General features: G+C 42.9%; 1 protein-coding gene across 2 annotated transcripts in view; it reads left to right on the forward strand.

Annotated features, from left to right (window-relative positions):
- The window catches only part of BMPR2 (bone morphogenetic protein receptor type 2), a 178,215-nt gene that overhangs the window by 86,909 nt on the left and 73,882 nt on the right, over positions 1 to 17,424 (forward strand). Inside the window, exons 2-3 of one of the 2 annotated variants that reach the window (XM_077830120.1) lie at positions 12,152 to 12,325; positions 15,037 to 15,216. In XM_077830120.1, the coding sequence (XP_077686246.1) occupies positions 12,152 to 12,325; positions 15,037 to 15,216 (354 nt within the window). Of the gene's footprint in view, positions 1 to 12,151; positions 12,326 to 13,484; positions 13,527 to 15,036; positions 15,217 to 17,424 lie in introns of those variants that run through there. The other variant, XM_077830121.1, reaches the window with a different exon arrangement.

Genomic DNA, 17,424 nt, shown 5'->3' on the forward strand with positions numbered 1-17,424 from the left:
GTGGGGATTCCCAGAGAGAGAGAGAGAGGTTTCAGAGTAGCAGCCGTGTTAGTCGGTATTCGCAAAAAGAAAAGGAGTACTTGTGGCACCTTAGAGACTAACCAATTTATTTGAGCATAAGCTTTCGTGAGTTACAGCTCACTTCATCGGATGCAAGTGAGCTGTAGCTCACGGAAGCTTATGCTCAAATAAATTTGTTAGTCTCTAAGGTGCCACAAGTACTCCTTTTCTTTCAGAGAGAGATAGGTAGTGGGAATTATGTAGAGGCAGAGACTATTTTTGGAGAGCTCCTATACAGACAAACAGCCATATCTTCTTCCTTTGCTCTACTGCATGGTCTTCCCCCTCCTCCTTCTCCTTGTCCCATTATAAATATAACTAGTATCAGTATCAGTAAATAGGTATCACATTCTGATCATCTCTGTTCTTGTCAACTACCAACATGTAGCAGTTCTGCCCTTTTGGGTTATTTGCAAGTTTTTGTTTTCTTTTGATTTTCATTTCTGACTTTCACACATAGTTGAAATATCAAAAATCCTTTTCCCGGAGATTACTCTCCTGCAATCACAAACGTTGATTTCAGCCTGACTAACAGAAATAGGAATAGAATCTCAGCATCACTAACAGAAATAGGAATAGAATCTTTAAAGTGTAGCAGTGTCAACACTGGAATCCTTTGTCTTCCTTTCCCCCTCCCTTAGGAGTGAATGCAGATTCCACACAGTGTTGAATAGGCAGGAGGAGAGGACATGTTGATCAAATACTAATGCAATTGACTTCCTGTGGTATTAATGAAAACATGACTCACGTTTTAAGTATTTTAAGTTGGATTCTTGTAAAAAAAACTTCTGATATTTCTGTTTTAACTTTTTTAAAAAATCACATACATATGATTGGTATAGTACAAAATAATTGCAGAAGAGTTACCATGTAAAAAAGCAATTGCAGGATGTTAATTTGTCAGAGCATGTCCTGACACGGATGAGTCTGAAATCCCTATCAAATTAGCTTTAGTTAGCAGACTACAGACACAATTAAAATTTTTATCTTTGCCATCCAGAAACATTGAAACTGGAATAAACTGGAGAGAGGGGAGTGCAGTGGGAGAAGAACAGACTGCATTGAAACTGGAATAATAAATATTCAAATAGCAAAATATGACAAGATTAGTCATGAAATGTTCAGTAGTGTAAATTTATTAACTGCTTGTCTGTTGGTGAACATTTGAAAATGCCAGTAAATTAGACACTTAACACTTCCTGAAATAAGTTTTAAACGTTCTGGTTCCAAAGTGCTGGAATTCCTAAGTGGTGGGAGACCATCCTCAGCTTCAATCTCCAAAGGGGTTAAAAAGTTTAGAAAAGCCCCAATGTAGGTTTTGGCCTCCTTGGTTGCAGCCAAACCTAAGGTACCAATCACAATGAATCCACATCGATAATTTATAATCAAGCATAAATACTTGGCCTCACAGGTGTCAGCCTCTGTTGAAATAGTCCTTGAGAGCCTAGTTCTAGGTATCCGGTACTTCTGGTTCCTCTCAAAGAAGTGCAAAAGCATATCCATAAGACTCTGGTTTTCAAAGTCACTGTCACAGCAAAGGGTGACATTGGAGGCTGAGGTTGTAGTACAGATCTTCACCCTCCCCCAGATCCAAAGCTGTTGATTTCATGCTTAAAACCTCTTCACAAGTCTGATAAAGGTCCTGATACTTCCTTGGAGCCAGTGGTTGCTGCTGGATCCATGGTTACCATGGTGGCCAGATTCAGCATGTCGAGCTCCTGGAACATACTCATTTGAATCAACTGATGGATCTGGGAGCCTCTCAGACAGCACTGGATATGTTTTATCCTCAGTGCTTAAAGACAAAGAAAAGAAATGGAAGGCAATGGGGTCAGTTCCTTCTTCTCTGGGAAAGAAAAAAAAAAAGGCTAAATTACTTTCCTTGTCTACTCAACCCCCCTGGAAATGCATGAAACTCCCCCTAGAACTCCTACTTGTTTCTCAGGGAAATGTCTCAACTCTTTTGGATTTCTGCTTCACCAAGCCATTGTTGTCATCCTTGGAAACATCATTGGGTCAGGTCTCAGACACATGCTCTGGATTTGGAATCAGGCCACAACTGACACAACTGGCTGCGACACATCAGGGAACCCTGAGAGCATGGAGACCCCTGTCCTATACAGACAGCATTCTGGGAATAAAAAGCAACTACAAGCACTGGCACTTGGTTTCCCTCTTCAATTTTGTATTGCTGCCTCCTTTTGAGTTCAAGGAGGCAGCAATACAAAATTGAAGAGGGAAACCAAGTCACATAATATTAATAAGACTAGTACAGATACCTCCCCGTTCGTCACACCTAGTCAAAACAGGCACTCATTCCTGTACCACTATTTATTGGTATTGCCAGTGCTTGTAGTTGCTTTTTATTCCCCAGAATGCTATTTGTATAGGACAGGGGTCTCCAAACTACAACAAACTACCTGGATGCGGCCCGGGGCTTCCCTTTGTCCGGCCCTCCAATCAACAGGGGAGAAGTGAACAGCTGAGTAGGCACACCCAGCAGGCAGGGGGAGGGGCTGCCGGCAGCAGCTCATGTGTGCAGAGAGGGGTGAGTGCTTCTGGGAGCCAGTGTCCCCCCAAAAGGGGAGCCAGCTTAGCGAGAGTCGTTGCTGCAGCCAAGCAGGCACAGGGAGAAGCAAGCAGGCAGGCTGCAACTGAGTAGGCAGGCCGAGCAGGCACGGGGAGGGGCTGCCAGCAGTAGCTTGTGCGGGTGTGGGGGGTAGCTGAGCTGTGCGGAGGGGGTGAGTGCCCCCGGGAGCCAGTGTTCCCCTAGAAGGGGAGTGAACTTACGGGAGAGTTGCTGCAGCCGAGCAGGCACAGACCCCTGCCTTAGAGTAAAAATAGAAGCCAGATGCTTAATTACATCTCCAATAAATGGAGTAAAGAAGATGGAAATTAACAATTTCATGATGGTTAAATTTTAACTACAACACTAATAGAACCAAACAGTCCCAACCAACAATGGGAACCTGGAGCTTCTCTTACCAAAATACAGCCAAACTTTCAATCCTTTGTCATTTTCTTCAGCAGAGCAGGTATGCCTACCGGGCACAGTGAGAAGGGAGCAGGCACGGGGCAGAGCAGACCCAAAAAGGGGAGCCTGATTTAGAATTTAATGCAATACAGACACAGTAGAGTAGTGTTGTTTTTTTAACGATTTGCATATATTTGCATATATTTAATTTCTTTCGCAGTCGCTTCGGCCCGTGAAGCCCCTTCAAAAATCTAATATGGCCCTCATCTCATAAAGTTTGGAGACCCCTGGTGTAGGAGAATATATTTATTTTTTAGAAAGAAAGCTCTTTAGTGCAGGGACTGTCGTTTACTGTGTTTGTACAGTGCCAAGCACTGTGAAGGCCCCAACCTAGCTGAGACTAGGTACTACCACAATGCAAATAAAAATATTATTTAAACTTCTGAGTAGAAAGCAAAAATAATAGCCTTTCAATCATTTAAACCACTCTCGCAGTTTTTCTGGATTTACTTCATGTAAACTAGCCACTTCCTTAAACTAGCCATAATGAATTCTTTTATAAGGAAACAGTCTGGGTGGCTTCATTGTCCGTCCCATATTTTAAATTTTTTCACAGTAAAGGCTAATTATTAGGAAGGTCCCATGTAGTAGCAACTTGGGAAGGTAGAAAAAACTTTTTTCTCATGTGATCCTAGCTGTATTCAGCTACCACATGCAACTAATTTTAAAGTCTGCGGGTTTTCCTGAGAAGAAGATAAAATTTCTCAAGGATGCATGATTTCTTCCCCTTCCCTGTTGAAAGTCATACATTTCAGTGTTTCTGTGATAATTCTCAGATTTTACTTTTCAACAAGACAATTAGCACCAGTTTGGGAATGATAGTATTGTACCATCTTTTCATACATTTGTTTCCTTGGCCAGTCCCATGTCACGGAGCAGAGAATGCAGGACAGCTGAGTATTCCAGGCGTGAAGCATCTGTTCCTGTGAATAAAACTACTGCATGTGACTGGCAAGTACTTCTCAGGGCAGCATATGCTAGTCGATAATATAGGACCTTTTTGTCCTCAGCAATGTGACTATCCTCATTTGAAAAGAAAAGGATATATATGAAATACTAGATAGCCAACTGAATTTTCAGGCTCATACTACTGCTTGGCATATTCACATTATAATAAACTCCACTTGTAAGTGTTGTATGTCCCTTGTAGAACTCTAATTAGGGACTTGTAGTGTAGCTGAACAATGTATTATGGGTGAGGCTGGTAGGACTGCCAGTTATTCAGGTTGTTCAGCATTTCCCATTATAAGACCCTATTTTCAGTTGCTTATAACTTTGCCAAATTTTAACCATTTGGGCTGAAATTTTCCATGACCTGTTGTCTGCCTTGGGCTGGATTTAAAAAACAACATATTAGTCAAGCAGTTCAGCTGTTTCCAAGAACAAGGCTAGTGAAAATATGTTGTTTTCCCCATATTAAAAAAATATTTGAGAAGTTCTAACAGCCCAATTCTTCAGAGAAGAGACTTCAAATTTGGTAAGGGGAAGTGGCTTTTGTGTAAGGGATGTAACATTTGCTTTCCTCATGAAAATCTACTCCAATTTGGCTAACTTCTAAACTTCTGAAAAATTGCAGTTCACACATTCACTAGAGACTAATAAAACATTAGCAGCTAACTTCTCAGAAATTTCTGTTCACATTATGAAAAGGAGTATTTGTGGCACCTTAGAGACTAACCAATTTATTTGAGCATAAGCTTTCGTGAGCTATAGCTCACTTCATCGGATGCATTGTTAAATGCATCCGATGAAGTGAGCTGTAGCTCATGAAAGCTTATGCTCAAATAAATTGGTTAGTCTCTAAGGTGCCACAAGTACTCCTTTTCTTTTTGTGAATACAGCCTAACACGGCTGCTACTCTGAAACCTGTTCACATTATGTACACTCCAGCCCAGGCCCGAGCAGGACTTTCCCTGCAGTTGTAGCTCTGGGCTGCTGTGAGCAATCCAGGCCCCTATACTGAGGACAGAGAGCCTGTGTTTCCTGTGCTCTTAATGACCCACACCCACACACTTGTCAAAGCTGCATAGAGGAGGAAGCAGTCTAATTCAAATGCACATGAGACAAGAGCCAGACCTACGGGAGGAGGGAGAGGAGATTGAGACAAGGGGCCGGAAAGGGGAGACTGGAACTGGCTGGGAAAGTGGATGAACTTGAAAAAAGGAAAGGAGGACTTGTGGCACCTTAGAGACTAACAAATTTATTTGAGCATAAGCTTTCGTGAGCTATAGCTCGATGAAATGAGCTACAGCTTTTGTGAGCTACAACTCAATGAAGTGAGCTGTAGCTCATGAAAGCTTATGCTCAAATAAATTTGTTAGTCTCTAAGGTGCCACAAGTCCTCCTTTTCTTTTTGTGGATACAGACTAACACGGCTGCTACTCTGAAACCTGGATGAATTTGGGAGCTCAGAGACTGGGAGCCAGTATGTGAGAGGGAGACTGAGGTTGGATGAGAAGCCAAGGGCTGGTTGAGCAAGACTTCTGGGACTGGGAGCTAAAGACAGAGACTAGAACTGGTTGGGCATGGAAACTGGAAGACAGAGTATGAGGCTGGGACTAGATGAGCCAGGAGATTGGCAGCTGGAGGGAGGAGACTGGGATTGGCTGGGCAAAGAGGCTGGAACTGGGAGGTGGGGGATGGGGTTGAGATGGGATGAGAAGCTGCGGGGAGACTAGGACTGGCTGGCTAAAGAGACAGACTGAGAAGTAGTGGGGTAGAGGGAAAGAGATCAGGTGGAGAAGGGGGAGACCGATCTGACAAGGAGCTGGAGCATGGGAGAGGTTTAGGACAAGGAGTCATAGAGAGATCGGTCGGTGAGCCTGGAGAGGGAGTGGGGATGGTGAACATGGGTGAGGGTGGAGTAGGTGGAGGTTAGGATGGTGCGGAGAGGAACTGGGACTGGCTGGGCAAGGAGACTGGAATGGGGAGTCTGAAGGAGTGAGATTAAGATTGGGATGGGGAGTTTAGAGGAGTGAGACTAAGGCTTGCTGGGCAAGGAGACTGGAACTGGAATGAGAAGCAGAGACTAGGACTGGCTGGGTGTGGAGAATGGGACTGGGATGAGAAGCTAGGTTGGGGAAGAGATGGGACTGGGATAGGAACATTTTGGAAGATAAGGCAGAAGGAGGTCAAGCTTGGGGGGAAATGGGCAGAAGAGACTGTGCCCACTAGACACACTTCCCTACAGAGCCTGTAGTGGCCCCAAGAAAAATTCCTGAGTCTCTCTATTCTGCTGTTGTCAGCAGATATCTGTGAAGCTTACTGGCAAAGTATTGTATCCCCCTCTACTGCTGGTTCTACAAAGAGGATGACAGCCTCCTACTACTATCAATTACTCAGCTTAAGTCTGCATGGTGGATCTAAAGGTTCTCACCCTGCTGATGAGCCATGTGGTTGTCAGTACAATACAACATGATGGATTTTCTGTATTTTCAATTAATATTTTGTTAAAACCTAGAACATTATACACAAAAATAACCTGATGTTAAAAAGAACATTATTAAGGTTCCCAAGTCAAGCCCTCAAGTTAGGAAATGCCAAAATTTAAGGCTGCCTGTGTAACATTAACTTGGCCCCCTTGTGTGTATGTATTATGATACAATCTTTCATTATATTTTCATATCCTACTTTTTCCCACAGGACCCCTTTCCCATTCAGTGCACAGGGTTGACCTGCTATTGGGGTGAATCAGGGTCATGTAGGTGGTCACTAATTGTGTGTTCCTCATTTTCTGGTGCTTGATCTGCCTGGGATGGGCCACACTGAGAATGCCACCCTCAGGGCAGATTGTAAGAAATAGGACAGACAATCCACAAATCTGGTGGTTTGCTCTGTAATTAGATTCACCAAACCAGTAATGAAAGAGCGTCTGCAGTACCACACTAGTTAATCAGAAGACAAACACAGACCCCTTTAGATATTCCAGCCCTTGGCTCTCATCCAGGCAGCACAATCTAATATAGTGAGAGGTTACTGAAAACCCATTTCACCATATGTGAGGTTCTTTCTAATTGTAAAGGATCAGACACAAATCCCTGGGTCAATATGAATCTCAGATCTTACCCAAATATCACGCTGCCAGTCAATCCTTAGTAAACTAAATAAAAGATTTATTAATTAAAAAAAAGAAAGTTATAAGAATAGCCCTACTGGGTCAGACCAAAGGTCCATCAAGCCCAGTATACTGTCTTCTGGCAGTGGCCAGTGCCAGGTGCTCCAGAGGGAATGAACAGAACAGATAATCATCAAGTGGTCCATCCCCTGTCGCTCATTCCCAGCTTCTGGTAAACAGAGGCTAGGGACAACATTCCTGCCATCCTGGCTAATAGCCATTGCTGGACCTATCCTCCATGAATTTATCTAGTTCTTTTTTTAACCCTGTTATGGTCTTGGCCTTCACAACATCCTCTGGCAAGGAGTTCCACAGGTGACTTGCGTTGTTTGAAGAAATACTTCCTTTTATTTGTTTCAAATCAGCTTCCTATTAATTTCATTTGGTGACCCCCTAGTTCTTGTGTTATGAGAAGTAGTAAACAACACTTCCTTATCTACTTTCTCTACACCAGTCATGATTTCATTGACCTCGATCATATCTCCCCTTAGCCGTCTCTTTTCCAAGCTGAAAAGTCCCAGTCTTATTAATCTCTCCTCATACGGAAGCTGTTCCATACCCCAATCAATTTTGCTGCCCTTTTCTGAACCTTTTCCAATTCCACGAAGATGGGGCGACCACATCTGCATACAGTATTCAAGATGTGTGATAAATGGTTAATAGATCATATACATACTAATGATTGCAAAGTCTTTATATCAGGTTTGTAGCAGTGATGGGATAAACTGCTGGCTTGTAAAGTCTCTCTGGTAACTTCCAAACAATTGGAAGGTTCTCAGTCCATAGTTCAAGATGCTCCTTTTAGTTGTAAATCCACAGTCGAGAGAATTAGAGCAGGTAAGAGGCAACATGGAGATGTCTTAGGTGTCTTTTTATATCCTCTGCCATATGCATGGAAATTTACTGACCCAAGATGGAGTCCAGAGTCACATGAGCATATCACATGCTCCTTCATGTTTTGCTGAATCACAGGAGGTGGACATTGGCTCCTTGGTGTGTGAGGCACCCTCAGGAAGAGCTATCTGGATGGGATGAGTTTCTTCAATGGCTCATTATAAGAGTGGAATGCCCTTGGCTGGCCATCAACACACAGCTGTCTAGCCCTAATGTAAATCCTATCTGGTGGGTATCACCCAGGGATACAACACATGTTTAAGATGCAAGTACATAGCTAATATTCATAACTTCAGATGGAAAGATGATACATGCATATAAACAAAATAATCATATTTAGCAAATCATAACTTTTCCATTGACACTTTCCATGACATACTTTGTACAGGATCTGTTGCAACTGTATAACAGTGGTATCAACAATGAGACAAATGGTCATCTTTCATCTATGTATAGCATCAACATCACACAGACACAGGGGTCTGATTTGCAGAAGTGCAAAGCAGTTCCAGCTGCAACTGACATCAGTGGGAACTGTGCTTTGAACATAGAAAGTGCTATATAATGCTAAGCCCTCTGAAAATGTAGTCCAAGGTGTCTCAAATTGAACACCTAAAATTAGTGTGTACTTCTGAACCTAATCTCTCCCTGCTTCTGTTTCCCATCTGTAAAATGGGGTTAAAACCTCACCTCCAGTGTTCCCTCTAATTTTTTACATCCATGTGTGGAATGAATTTTGTAATATGCACCAATATGGAGGTGATGAGTAGTGGGGTTGGGGCCGAGGGATTTGGAGTGTGGGAGGAGGCTCAGGGCTGGGGCAGAGGGTTGAAGTGTGGGGGAGTGAGAGCTCTGGTTGGGGGTGTGGGCTCTTGGGTGGGGCTGGGGATGAGGGGTTTGGGTGTGGGAGGGGGCTTAAGGCTAGGGTAGAGGGTTGGGGTGTGGAGGGGTAAAGACTCTGGCTGGGGGTGCGGCCGGGGATGAGGGTTTTGAGGTGCAGAAGGGAGCTCAGGGCTAGGGTAGAGGGTTGGGGTATGAAGGAGTAAGGGCTCTGGCTGGGGGTGCAGGCTCTGGGGTGGGGCCGGAGATGAGGGGTTTAGGGTGCCAGGAGGGGGCTCGGGGCTAGGGTTGGGCTGTGGAGAGGTGACTGCTCTGGCTAGGGGTGCAGGCTCTGGGGTGGGTCTGGGGATGAGGAGTTTGAGGTGCAGGCTGCCCCAGGTCTGCGGAGGTAGAGAGGACTCCCTTGAGCTCTCTCTCACAGCAGCAGCCCAGGGCCGGGGGAGAGGCGTCTCTCCTCACCTCTGCGATCCATGATAGCCTGCTGCACGACTGTGCAGCTTAAATGGAACTTAGCTCACCTCACAGGGTACTGTGAAAATAAATAAATTAATGTTTGTGAAGCACTCGGATAATATAGTGATGAGTACCATAAGAAAGCCAGAGAGGAAAATAATTCTTCATAGTAGGATTTGAATAAGGTGCAGTAAATAAGATCTGGGTCACACAGTAAACAATAAGCAGAAAACAAAATATTGAGTAGCTCTCATTAAGTGAGCATCGTCCATCTGGAACACTGAATGAGGGCCGGGGTTCTGTTTAAATAGTAGTATGTTGTTTTGTAATTAAAGATTGTATAATACATATATATATATATGTATGTATATAATAATACATATGCAGAAGGGGGCCAATTTAATGTTGCACAGATAACCTTAAAACAGACATTTCTGAACCTTTGAGTGCTTGATTTTGCAACCTTATTGTTGATATTGCAACTTTAATGTTATTTTTGTGTGTAATGTAATATTTATAGATACCACAAAGTGTTGCTGGTATTATTATTTATAGGCTAGTTTGCTTAGCAGTCTACCTTTATGTGGGGTTCTCAGGATCAGGAATATCTTGAGTTTTTGACCCCTTAGTGCATGTTTATGGTTTTATAATTAAGAGTAGCTTACTTCCAGTTCTGGAAATTTTATTTAATCTTATTGCTACCAAACAATTATAAACACTTTTGGGTTGGTTATAATATGGGAATGTTATTGCAGTATTCATCACATTCTTATAAAGACATATATCTTTGTGGGCCAGCAAAATAAATGCATTTAATAATTTACAATTTAATGATTTTTTTTTTAAAGTTCAGAGTTAATTATCCCAAGAGGTCACTTGTCTATTGTCTAAACAGTGCATCCTATTAGTAGTAATCATTTCCTGGAATTGAAAGAGCCAAGATTACAGCTGCTTACATATAGATGTGTAGTGCAAATTCTTAATAGGACATTATCTTTGCTACGGAGCATAGTGTAGACCATTATCATCATAGTGTGTTTGAATTCATGTGTCCATATTCCTATGCATCAACTTTAGTGTGTCCTTTTCACAAAATCACTTTCAAAGAAAAGTATGTTGGTGTTGTAAAAATGGAACTAATTTAGATACTTTGCACTTGTTGACTTTCAACTGAGGTCCTCCTTAAGGATATTTGTTTTCTGTTACTAATGAAGGTATGATATAGGCTTAGTATCATGAACTGTGCCTTTATGAAAGTGATGGTGATTATATAAATAGAAAAAAGGACAAAAATCCTGTGGATAAAACCTTTGAATTCCTAGCTATTCAAATATTTTGAAGTTTGTTGATCTTTTAATATGAACTCTAAAAGGAATATATATACTCAGAGAAGGCTAATGACAATTATCTAAGATTAAGAGATAATTTGGCATAGGATCAGGGTATTCATTTTCATCCTCTTTTACTGAATTTTTAAAATATCCTACTGTGAATTCCACAGGAGAGGGTTGTGCATGTGCTGCTGCTCCTGTCAGCGTTTGTTCACCCAGAAGCATTGGACAGGATCGTATCATTTCCACTCTGCTGCTAATGCTCTTTCTTGGCACCCTTTGCTAAACGGGGTGTGCAGAGGTAGCAATAGGTGTGATGCTGGGGAGAAGAAAGTGGTCCCAATGGAATAGATTTGTGAAGAGTGGAGACAAAAAGAAAATTGAATGGGCGATTCCACAGGCAACATGTGATTCTCTCATTTGGGATGGCTGGGCATGAGCCCTGGAAGCTCCCTAGAAGTGTGTGTGTGGGGACGGGGCACTGGTGCCCTGATCATTACCCCAGCTCCTGCTCCACCCTTGCTTGGCCTCCTCCTCCCAAAGCCACTCCTGCGCTCTGCCTCAAGGCCCTGCTTCTGCTTGGCCTCTTGCCCTGAGGCCCTACCCCCACTCTACCTCTTCCTGCCCCTGTTCCCCCAAGGCGGAGAGGAGTGAGCGGAGGGTGGGAAGGGGGCCTCTGGGGGAAATGGTGAAGCAAGGGCGGGGTCTCGGGGCAGAGTGAGAGCAGGGCAACGGTCTGGGCGCTGGTGGCCCCCCACTTCTCACGAGCTACCAGCAGCTTTGCTCCAAAGGTGGCTGGCCAGCACGCCTCCAAAAGGAGGCGCGCTGCATCCAGCATTTCTTGCCGGTTTGGGAAGGCTTAGCCTCCCCAAGCCTCTTATACCCACCACCCATTGGTGACTCAGTCCACTCCAATATTGTTTATGCTAGTCCAGTGGGAGCCCATCAGAGTTCAGCTTGATCTAGCTCCTGATGCCAAAAGGATCTGGAAGTAATTAAATGATAACACACTCGCCCTGGCAAAAGGATGTGTACCACATCACTACCGAGCAATCATAATAGGTAGGCTGGAGAAGCCTCACAACTGATGCACACTGTGCATTGAAATAATTTGTGTTCCGTACCTGTAAAGTTTCGGAAATCTAAATTTTTTTAATGCACTTAGTAATGTTTTTCTTTTGTTGTCATCATATTAACCTTGGGGTAGACCTTAGCTTTGTTTGTGACTGCGGGATTACAGGTTAAAGGATAGATGTTCATATGCCAAGAACAAAATGCTCTTGGATTTTTACTTTTGAAAGACCTAAATCACCCTTTCTGTGCGAGACCCATGGGCTGATTATGATGTATGCACATATGCAGACATATTAATGAAAAATTGGTTACAATCTAGAAATGATTTTCTTGTTTTCTTTTCTTCTCAAGCTACCCAGAGTGAGGAGCGGTTGTGTGCATTTAAGGACCCATATCAACAAGACCATGGAATCAGCGAGAGTCGAATCTCTCAGGAGAATGGCACAATTTTGTGTATGAAAGGCAGCACCTGCTATGGACTTTGGGAAAAAACACGAGAAGGAGACATACATCTAGTAAAACAAGGTAAGCAACCGTTAAACTTTGCCAATCCTTTTGTGTAGAAGTAACCTGTTGGTATGAAGGGTTTAAGTTGCGAGGCTCTTTTTTTTTTCTTTTTTTTTTGCTAAACAATTAGACAAATCTTGTTTTTCTTTTTCTGAAACTGCATAGCAATTTATTAGGTGTGAACAGAAAGTTCCTTTTGAAAAAAGAAAAGTGCTTTGAAAGACTAATAGGTACATTTTCAGTGCATAGTTCAAGGCAAATTAGGCATAAAACACCTTATTACCCTGCATATCAAGATTAAAGTTGCTTTCCTGGGTGAATTGTAGTACGTTTACTAAGTTGGCAAGATGCCTGATAGAGAGTAAACTTCTCATTAATCAGAGATGTTCATTTTACATTGACTGTATATGTTTGATTATGAAGGACTCTATACATGAATATAATAAATATGTCACAAAATTATAATTTTCTGAAAAATACTTCACTAATCAACTAATCTTGCTCACTAGAGAACTGGTATTTAGTGATCAAGGATGTTAAGAGATTCATAGCTACAGTAAAAGTCAGATTTACTCTGATCAAATGCCATTTAATCCAGGTGTAGAATTTTTAGGCCATTTCTAAGTCATTTTTCATTAGAGACTGTTAATCACATCAGATAACCACACTGTGGTAGTTTAGTGAACTGTGTAAATATCACTGGGAACCAGGTAAAAACACCATGTATTTTTTTCTTGTAACCTAACTCAAGATGTGTTCCCAATCTCCAGAGTTGAAAGGCTAGAACATTAATTTAATCTTTCACTTAGATCATCTGTTTCTCTTTAATCAGTTGTTAGAGGTATCTGAATAGTACTTTAATCCATTCTGGATACAGAAAATGTTCTTTTCCACAAAATTTTTAATATATTTAGAGGAATTGATTGGGGCTTGAGTCACTACTGCTGGCAACATAGTTGCCTTATCATGCAAATGATTGTAATCTGCAACTGTGCTTTGTGGCCTTTACCCCAAGGATATTTGCTCTTTTGTCCTCTAGCGTTTCTACCAGGCAGAACAGTTTTAAATTGTGGCCAGTGTACCTCCTGGGCAGCACTGGGTTACTGCAGATGTCCTGGAAGGGGTGATGGTTGTGGGTGTCTCGTACTATTGAATGGCCTTCTCCAGGGAGACTTTCCACTGCAAAGGGGCTCTGTGCACTGGATGAATCCAATCGAAGGTAGCATAACAGAGGGAAGAGTTGAGCACTTCATATTTAAAGACACAATGTGCAGTGTTCCAGTCAGTTGCTATTATTATTTTAAGCTGGGTTGTTTTTAATATATTTTGGCAGATTTTAATTGGGGTAGAGGTTGGATGAAGGATAATGGCAGGAATAGGGGAGTTAGTAAACATAAAAATAAGAGCATAGGAAAAGGAATTTAGTGGAAGAAGGTTGGGAACAGTGGTGAAGGGAAAGTGATGGGGAACATTGCAATAAATTATTAGAGCTGTTAAGGAAGACAAAGCTGCCTTTTTGAAAGGCTTTCAAACTAAAGACGAGAAATTTTTTCTTGTAGTGCTGGTGGAACTCAGAGTGAGGTAATGTGGTCAGAGCAGCAAGCCAGGAGGATAATCTTAACAGAAGCATTTTGTATGGATTCAGTGAGACAAGTTTGCTTTAATGAATACCAGAGAGGAAGAACTTGCATTTGTCAAGACACAAGATAAGAAAAGACAGAATTTTATACATATTATGTAAGAATAACCTGCAGGATTTAGACATGGCCTGATTTTATGACTTTAGAGGGCTAAGACAAAGATGACATCCAGTTTGTGGGCCCAGGTGACTAAGGGGATGGTACTGTTGCCCGTGTGTCAGAAATATAGGAAAAAGGGAGGATCTGCAGGGGAAAGATCAAGTGCTCTGTTTTGGCCGTGTTGAGTTTAGGGTGACAGCTGGACACCTGTGAGGAGATGTCAGAAAAATAGGTAAAGATGTGGGTTTTGATGAATGGGAGAACAGTTCTGGGAGAAGAGGTGAATTTGTGAGTCATTAATCTGAAGGTGGTAGCTGAAGTCTTGCAAACAGGTAAGATTAACCTACTCATCTGTGGAAGGAAAGAAAGAAGAAGCCCAAGGATGGAGCCCATGTAGTAACCCCACTGAAAGTTAGTTTGCTGGATAAGAAGGATCCACCATATGAAACACTGAAAATATGATTAGAGAGGGTAGAAGAAGAGCTAGAAGAGGGAGGATGAAGTTACAAAAGTTGAGTGAGGACAAGATTTCAAGGAGAAAGTGTCAAAGGCATAGATCTAAGAAAGGAAGATGGAGTACTGGCCCTGAAATCTGGCCAGAAAGAGATTATTGGAGATTTTGGGGACAGTAGTTTCAATGAAGCATAGACGATGTATGCTAGGTTTGGGGAGTGTGTGGGATGGAACTGCAGAAGAGGAACTCCAGAGTGCAGTTGTAGATGGCATATAGGAGGCATTTGGAGATGAAGGGAGGAAGAGAGGCTAGGTGATTAGTTTTAAGAGTGAGGGGAGGCCAAGGTTCTTTGTTTTAAGATGGGGGAGACTAAAGTAGGCTTATACAAGAGAAGCCTGATAAGAGTGAGAGGTTGAGGAGAAAAAATAGTTAATTAATTATATTTATTAATTATATTTATTAAATACAAATGTAAACACTGGTGCAAAATCAATTTTGGTACCATTTGGTACCATTTCACTTCCTTCCTTTTGCAGGATGCTGGTCTCACATAGGAGACCCACAGGAGTGTCACTTTGAGGAGTGTATAGTAACAACCACCCCTTCCTTGATTCAGAATGGAACGTATCGCTTCTGCTGCTGCAGCACTGACTTGTGTAATGTCAACTTCACTGAAAACTTTCCTCCTCCTGACCCAACTGATACAACACCTTTCAGTAAGTCAAAACTCCTAGTCCTACATGGTTTCATGGTTTAAGTATAATTAATTTGAGAAAGACATCTCTTTCATGCTACTATGGAATATTGGTAGAAACCTAAAGCTATACTGTGCTTTTGTTGTTTTTGTTAAATTAAAGTACATTGGCACTTCACTGCTGTTTTTATTCTTTCACAGAGGTCATACATTATCTTGCTTTGTACTTTCAAATCATTTAGGTCCTATACACACTGGGATTGGAACTATGCAAGCTCTATAAGAACGTTCAAATATGGCTGTTGCTTAAAGAATTCTAGCACGGTTTTTCTGCCTCTTGTGGACAGGGGTTATTTTCCCTAAGGTGCACGCAAGTCAGATGGTACCTTCGGCTATCCCCTTGGGTTGTCGGTCATGGGGTTATTTGTCAAAAATACACTGTTCATTCTGATCAGGGAAGCCATGCTAGAACCCCGTGAGCAACAATTATATATAAATATGGTTATCACGAGCACCCTTCTTATCCCACTGTGAAAAGGGTATTTTAGATTCTGTATACAATATATTGTAAAGTTCTACACAGTAGTGCCCAAACACTTAAAGCACAGTATGGTTTGGTCAGAGTATATGGGGCCAAAATGTGTTCCCTGAACATGGTACAGTCTTTGATTTTGTAGGGCTGTAGTAAAGTTCAGGAATGTGATTAAAACACATTCAGTTCAATCTACATAGCAATACTGGACCACCTTGATAAGCATATTGGGGTACTACAGTGTTGTAAACAGACTGCTCAACATAATAACTTTATAGTGTGAAGAGACCATACCTTGTAGCATAAGTGATAGTAGGAAGATGCAGCTAAAACCAAAGAGATGCTGCTTTGATTAAGATGTAGATAACAGTACTGCCAATAATCTCCAGAAATCTGAACTGATGAAATTTCATTGCCTTCACTTTGACAGAAAAGAGTGAGAATTAAAATAAGAGAGAAGATTTCTGTGCAAGATGAGTTTCCTCACTAGAATCTTCACAAACGATTCTAATCTGTTTTGTTTTTTAACTGTGTAATTTGTGACTATCAGCAGCTCTTGCCTGCAGTACGTTTTTCACACCACCCAACTTCATAGTGTCAGAGAACAGAAAAGAAAGGGGGCTGTAAGAGAGCAATTTGTAATAATCCATGTCATGATTGCTATGCCAGCATCTTTTTGTCCTGTCAGCAAATTGAAATAGTGGGGCCTTGAGATGGCTAATGTCATTCCCAAGAACCTGACCTGACAGGAAATCTGGAGCTAATTTTGTTGAATCACTCCTCAACAAAAAGAGGTAGAAAATTCCTGCAGTTTTAATGGCTTAGTCTATACTTCAGTACAGCCTTCTTCCCTGACCACATAATGCCCTTGTAAATAAGGCATTTTGTGAATATGGAGTTCTGGATTATTCATATCTACATAAAATTAATGGTGTACCTCTGGAAAATGGCTACTTTTTTTATAAGACTTTTTCTTTGTTCACATCTGATTCTTGGTTTAGCCTAGAACAGGGGTGGGCAAACTTTTTTGGGGGGCTGGGTAGGGAAGGCTGTGCCTCCCCTTACAGCCTGGCCCCTGCCCCCTATCTGCCCCCTCCCACTTCCCACCCCCGGACTGCCCCCCTCAGAACCCCCGACCCATCCAGCCCCCCCTGCTCCTTGTCCCCTGACCACCCCCTCCTAGGACCCCCACCCCTAACTACCCTTCCTGGGACCCCACCTCCTATCCAAACCCCCTCCCCCCCCCCCCCCGGCTCCCTGTCCCCTGACTGCTCTGCCCCCTATCCACAGCCCCGCATGCTGACAGGCCCCCCCCGGACTCCCACACCTATCCAACCCCCCTGATCCCCATCCCTGACCGACCCCCGCAGAACCCCTGACCCATCTGACAGCCCCCTCCTGGGACCCCCACCACTAACCTCCCCCCAGGGACCCGACCTGCTCCCTGTCCCCTATCTGCCCCCTCCCACTTCCCGACCCCACCTCCTATCCAACCCCCTCGTCCCCTGACTGCCCCGCTCCCTATCCACACCCCCGCTTCATGACAGGTCCCCCGGGACTCCCACAGCTATCCACCCCCCCGCTCCCCGTCCCCTGACAGCCCCCGCCCAGAATCTCTGCCCCATTCAACTGCTTCCTGTTCCCTGACTGCCCCCCTGAACCCTCTGCCACTTATCCGACCTCCCGGCCCCCTTACCA

The sequence above is a fragment of the Eretmochelys imbricata genome, chromosome 11 (assembly GCF_965152235.1).
Source record: "Eretmochelys imbricata isolate rEreImb1 chromosome 11, rEreImb1.hap1, whole genome shotgun sequence".
NCBI classification, from domain to species: Eukaryota; Metazoa; Chordata; order Testudines; family Cheloniidae; genus Eretmochelys; species Eretmochelys imbricata.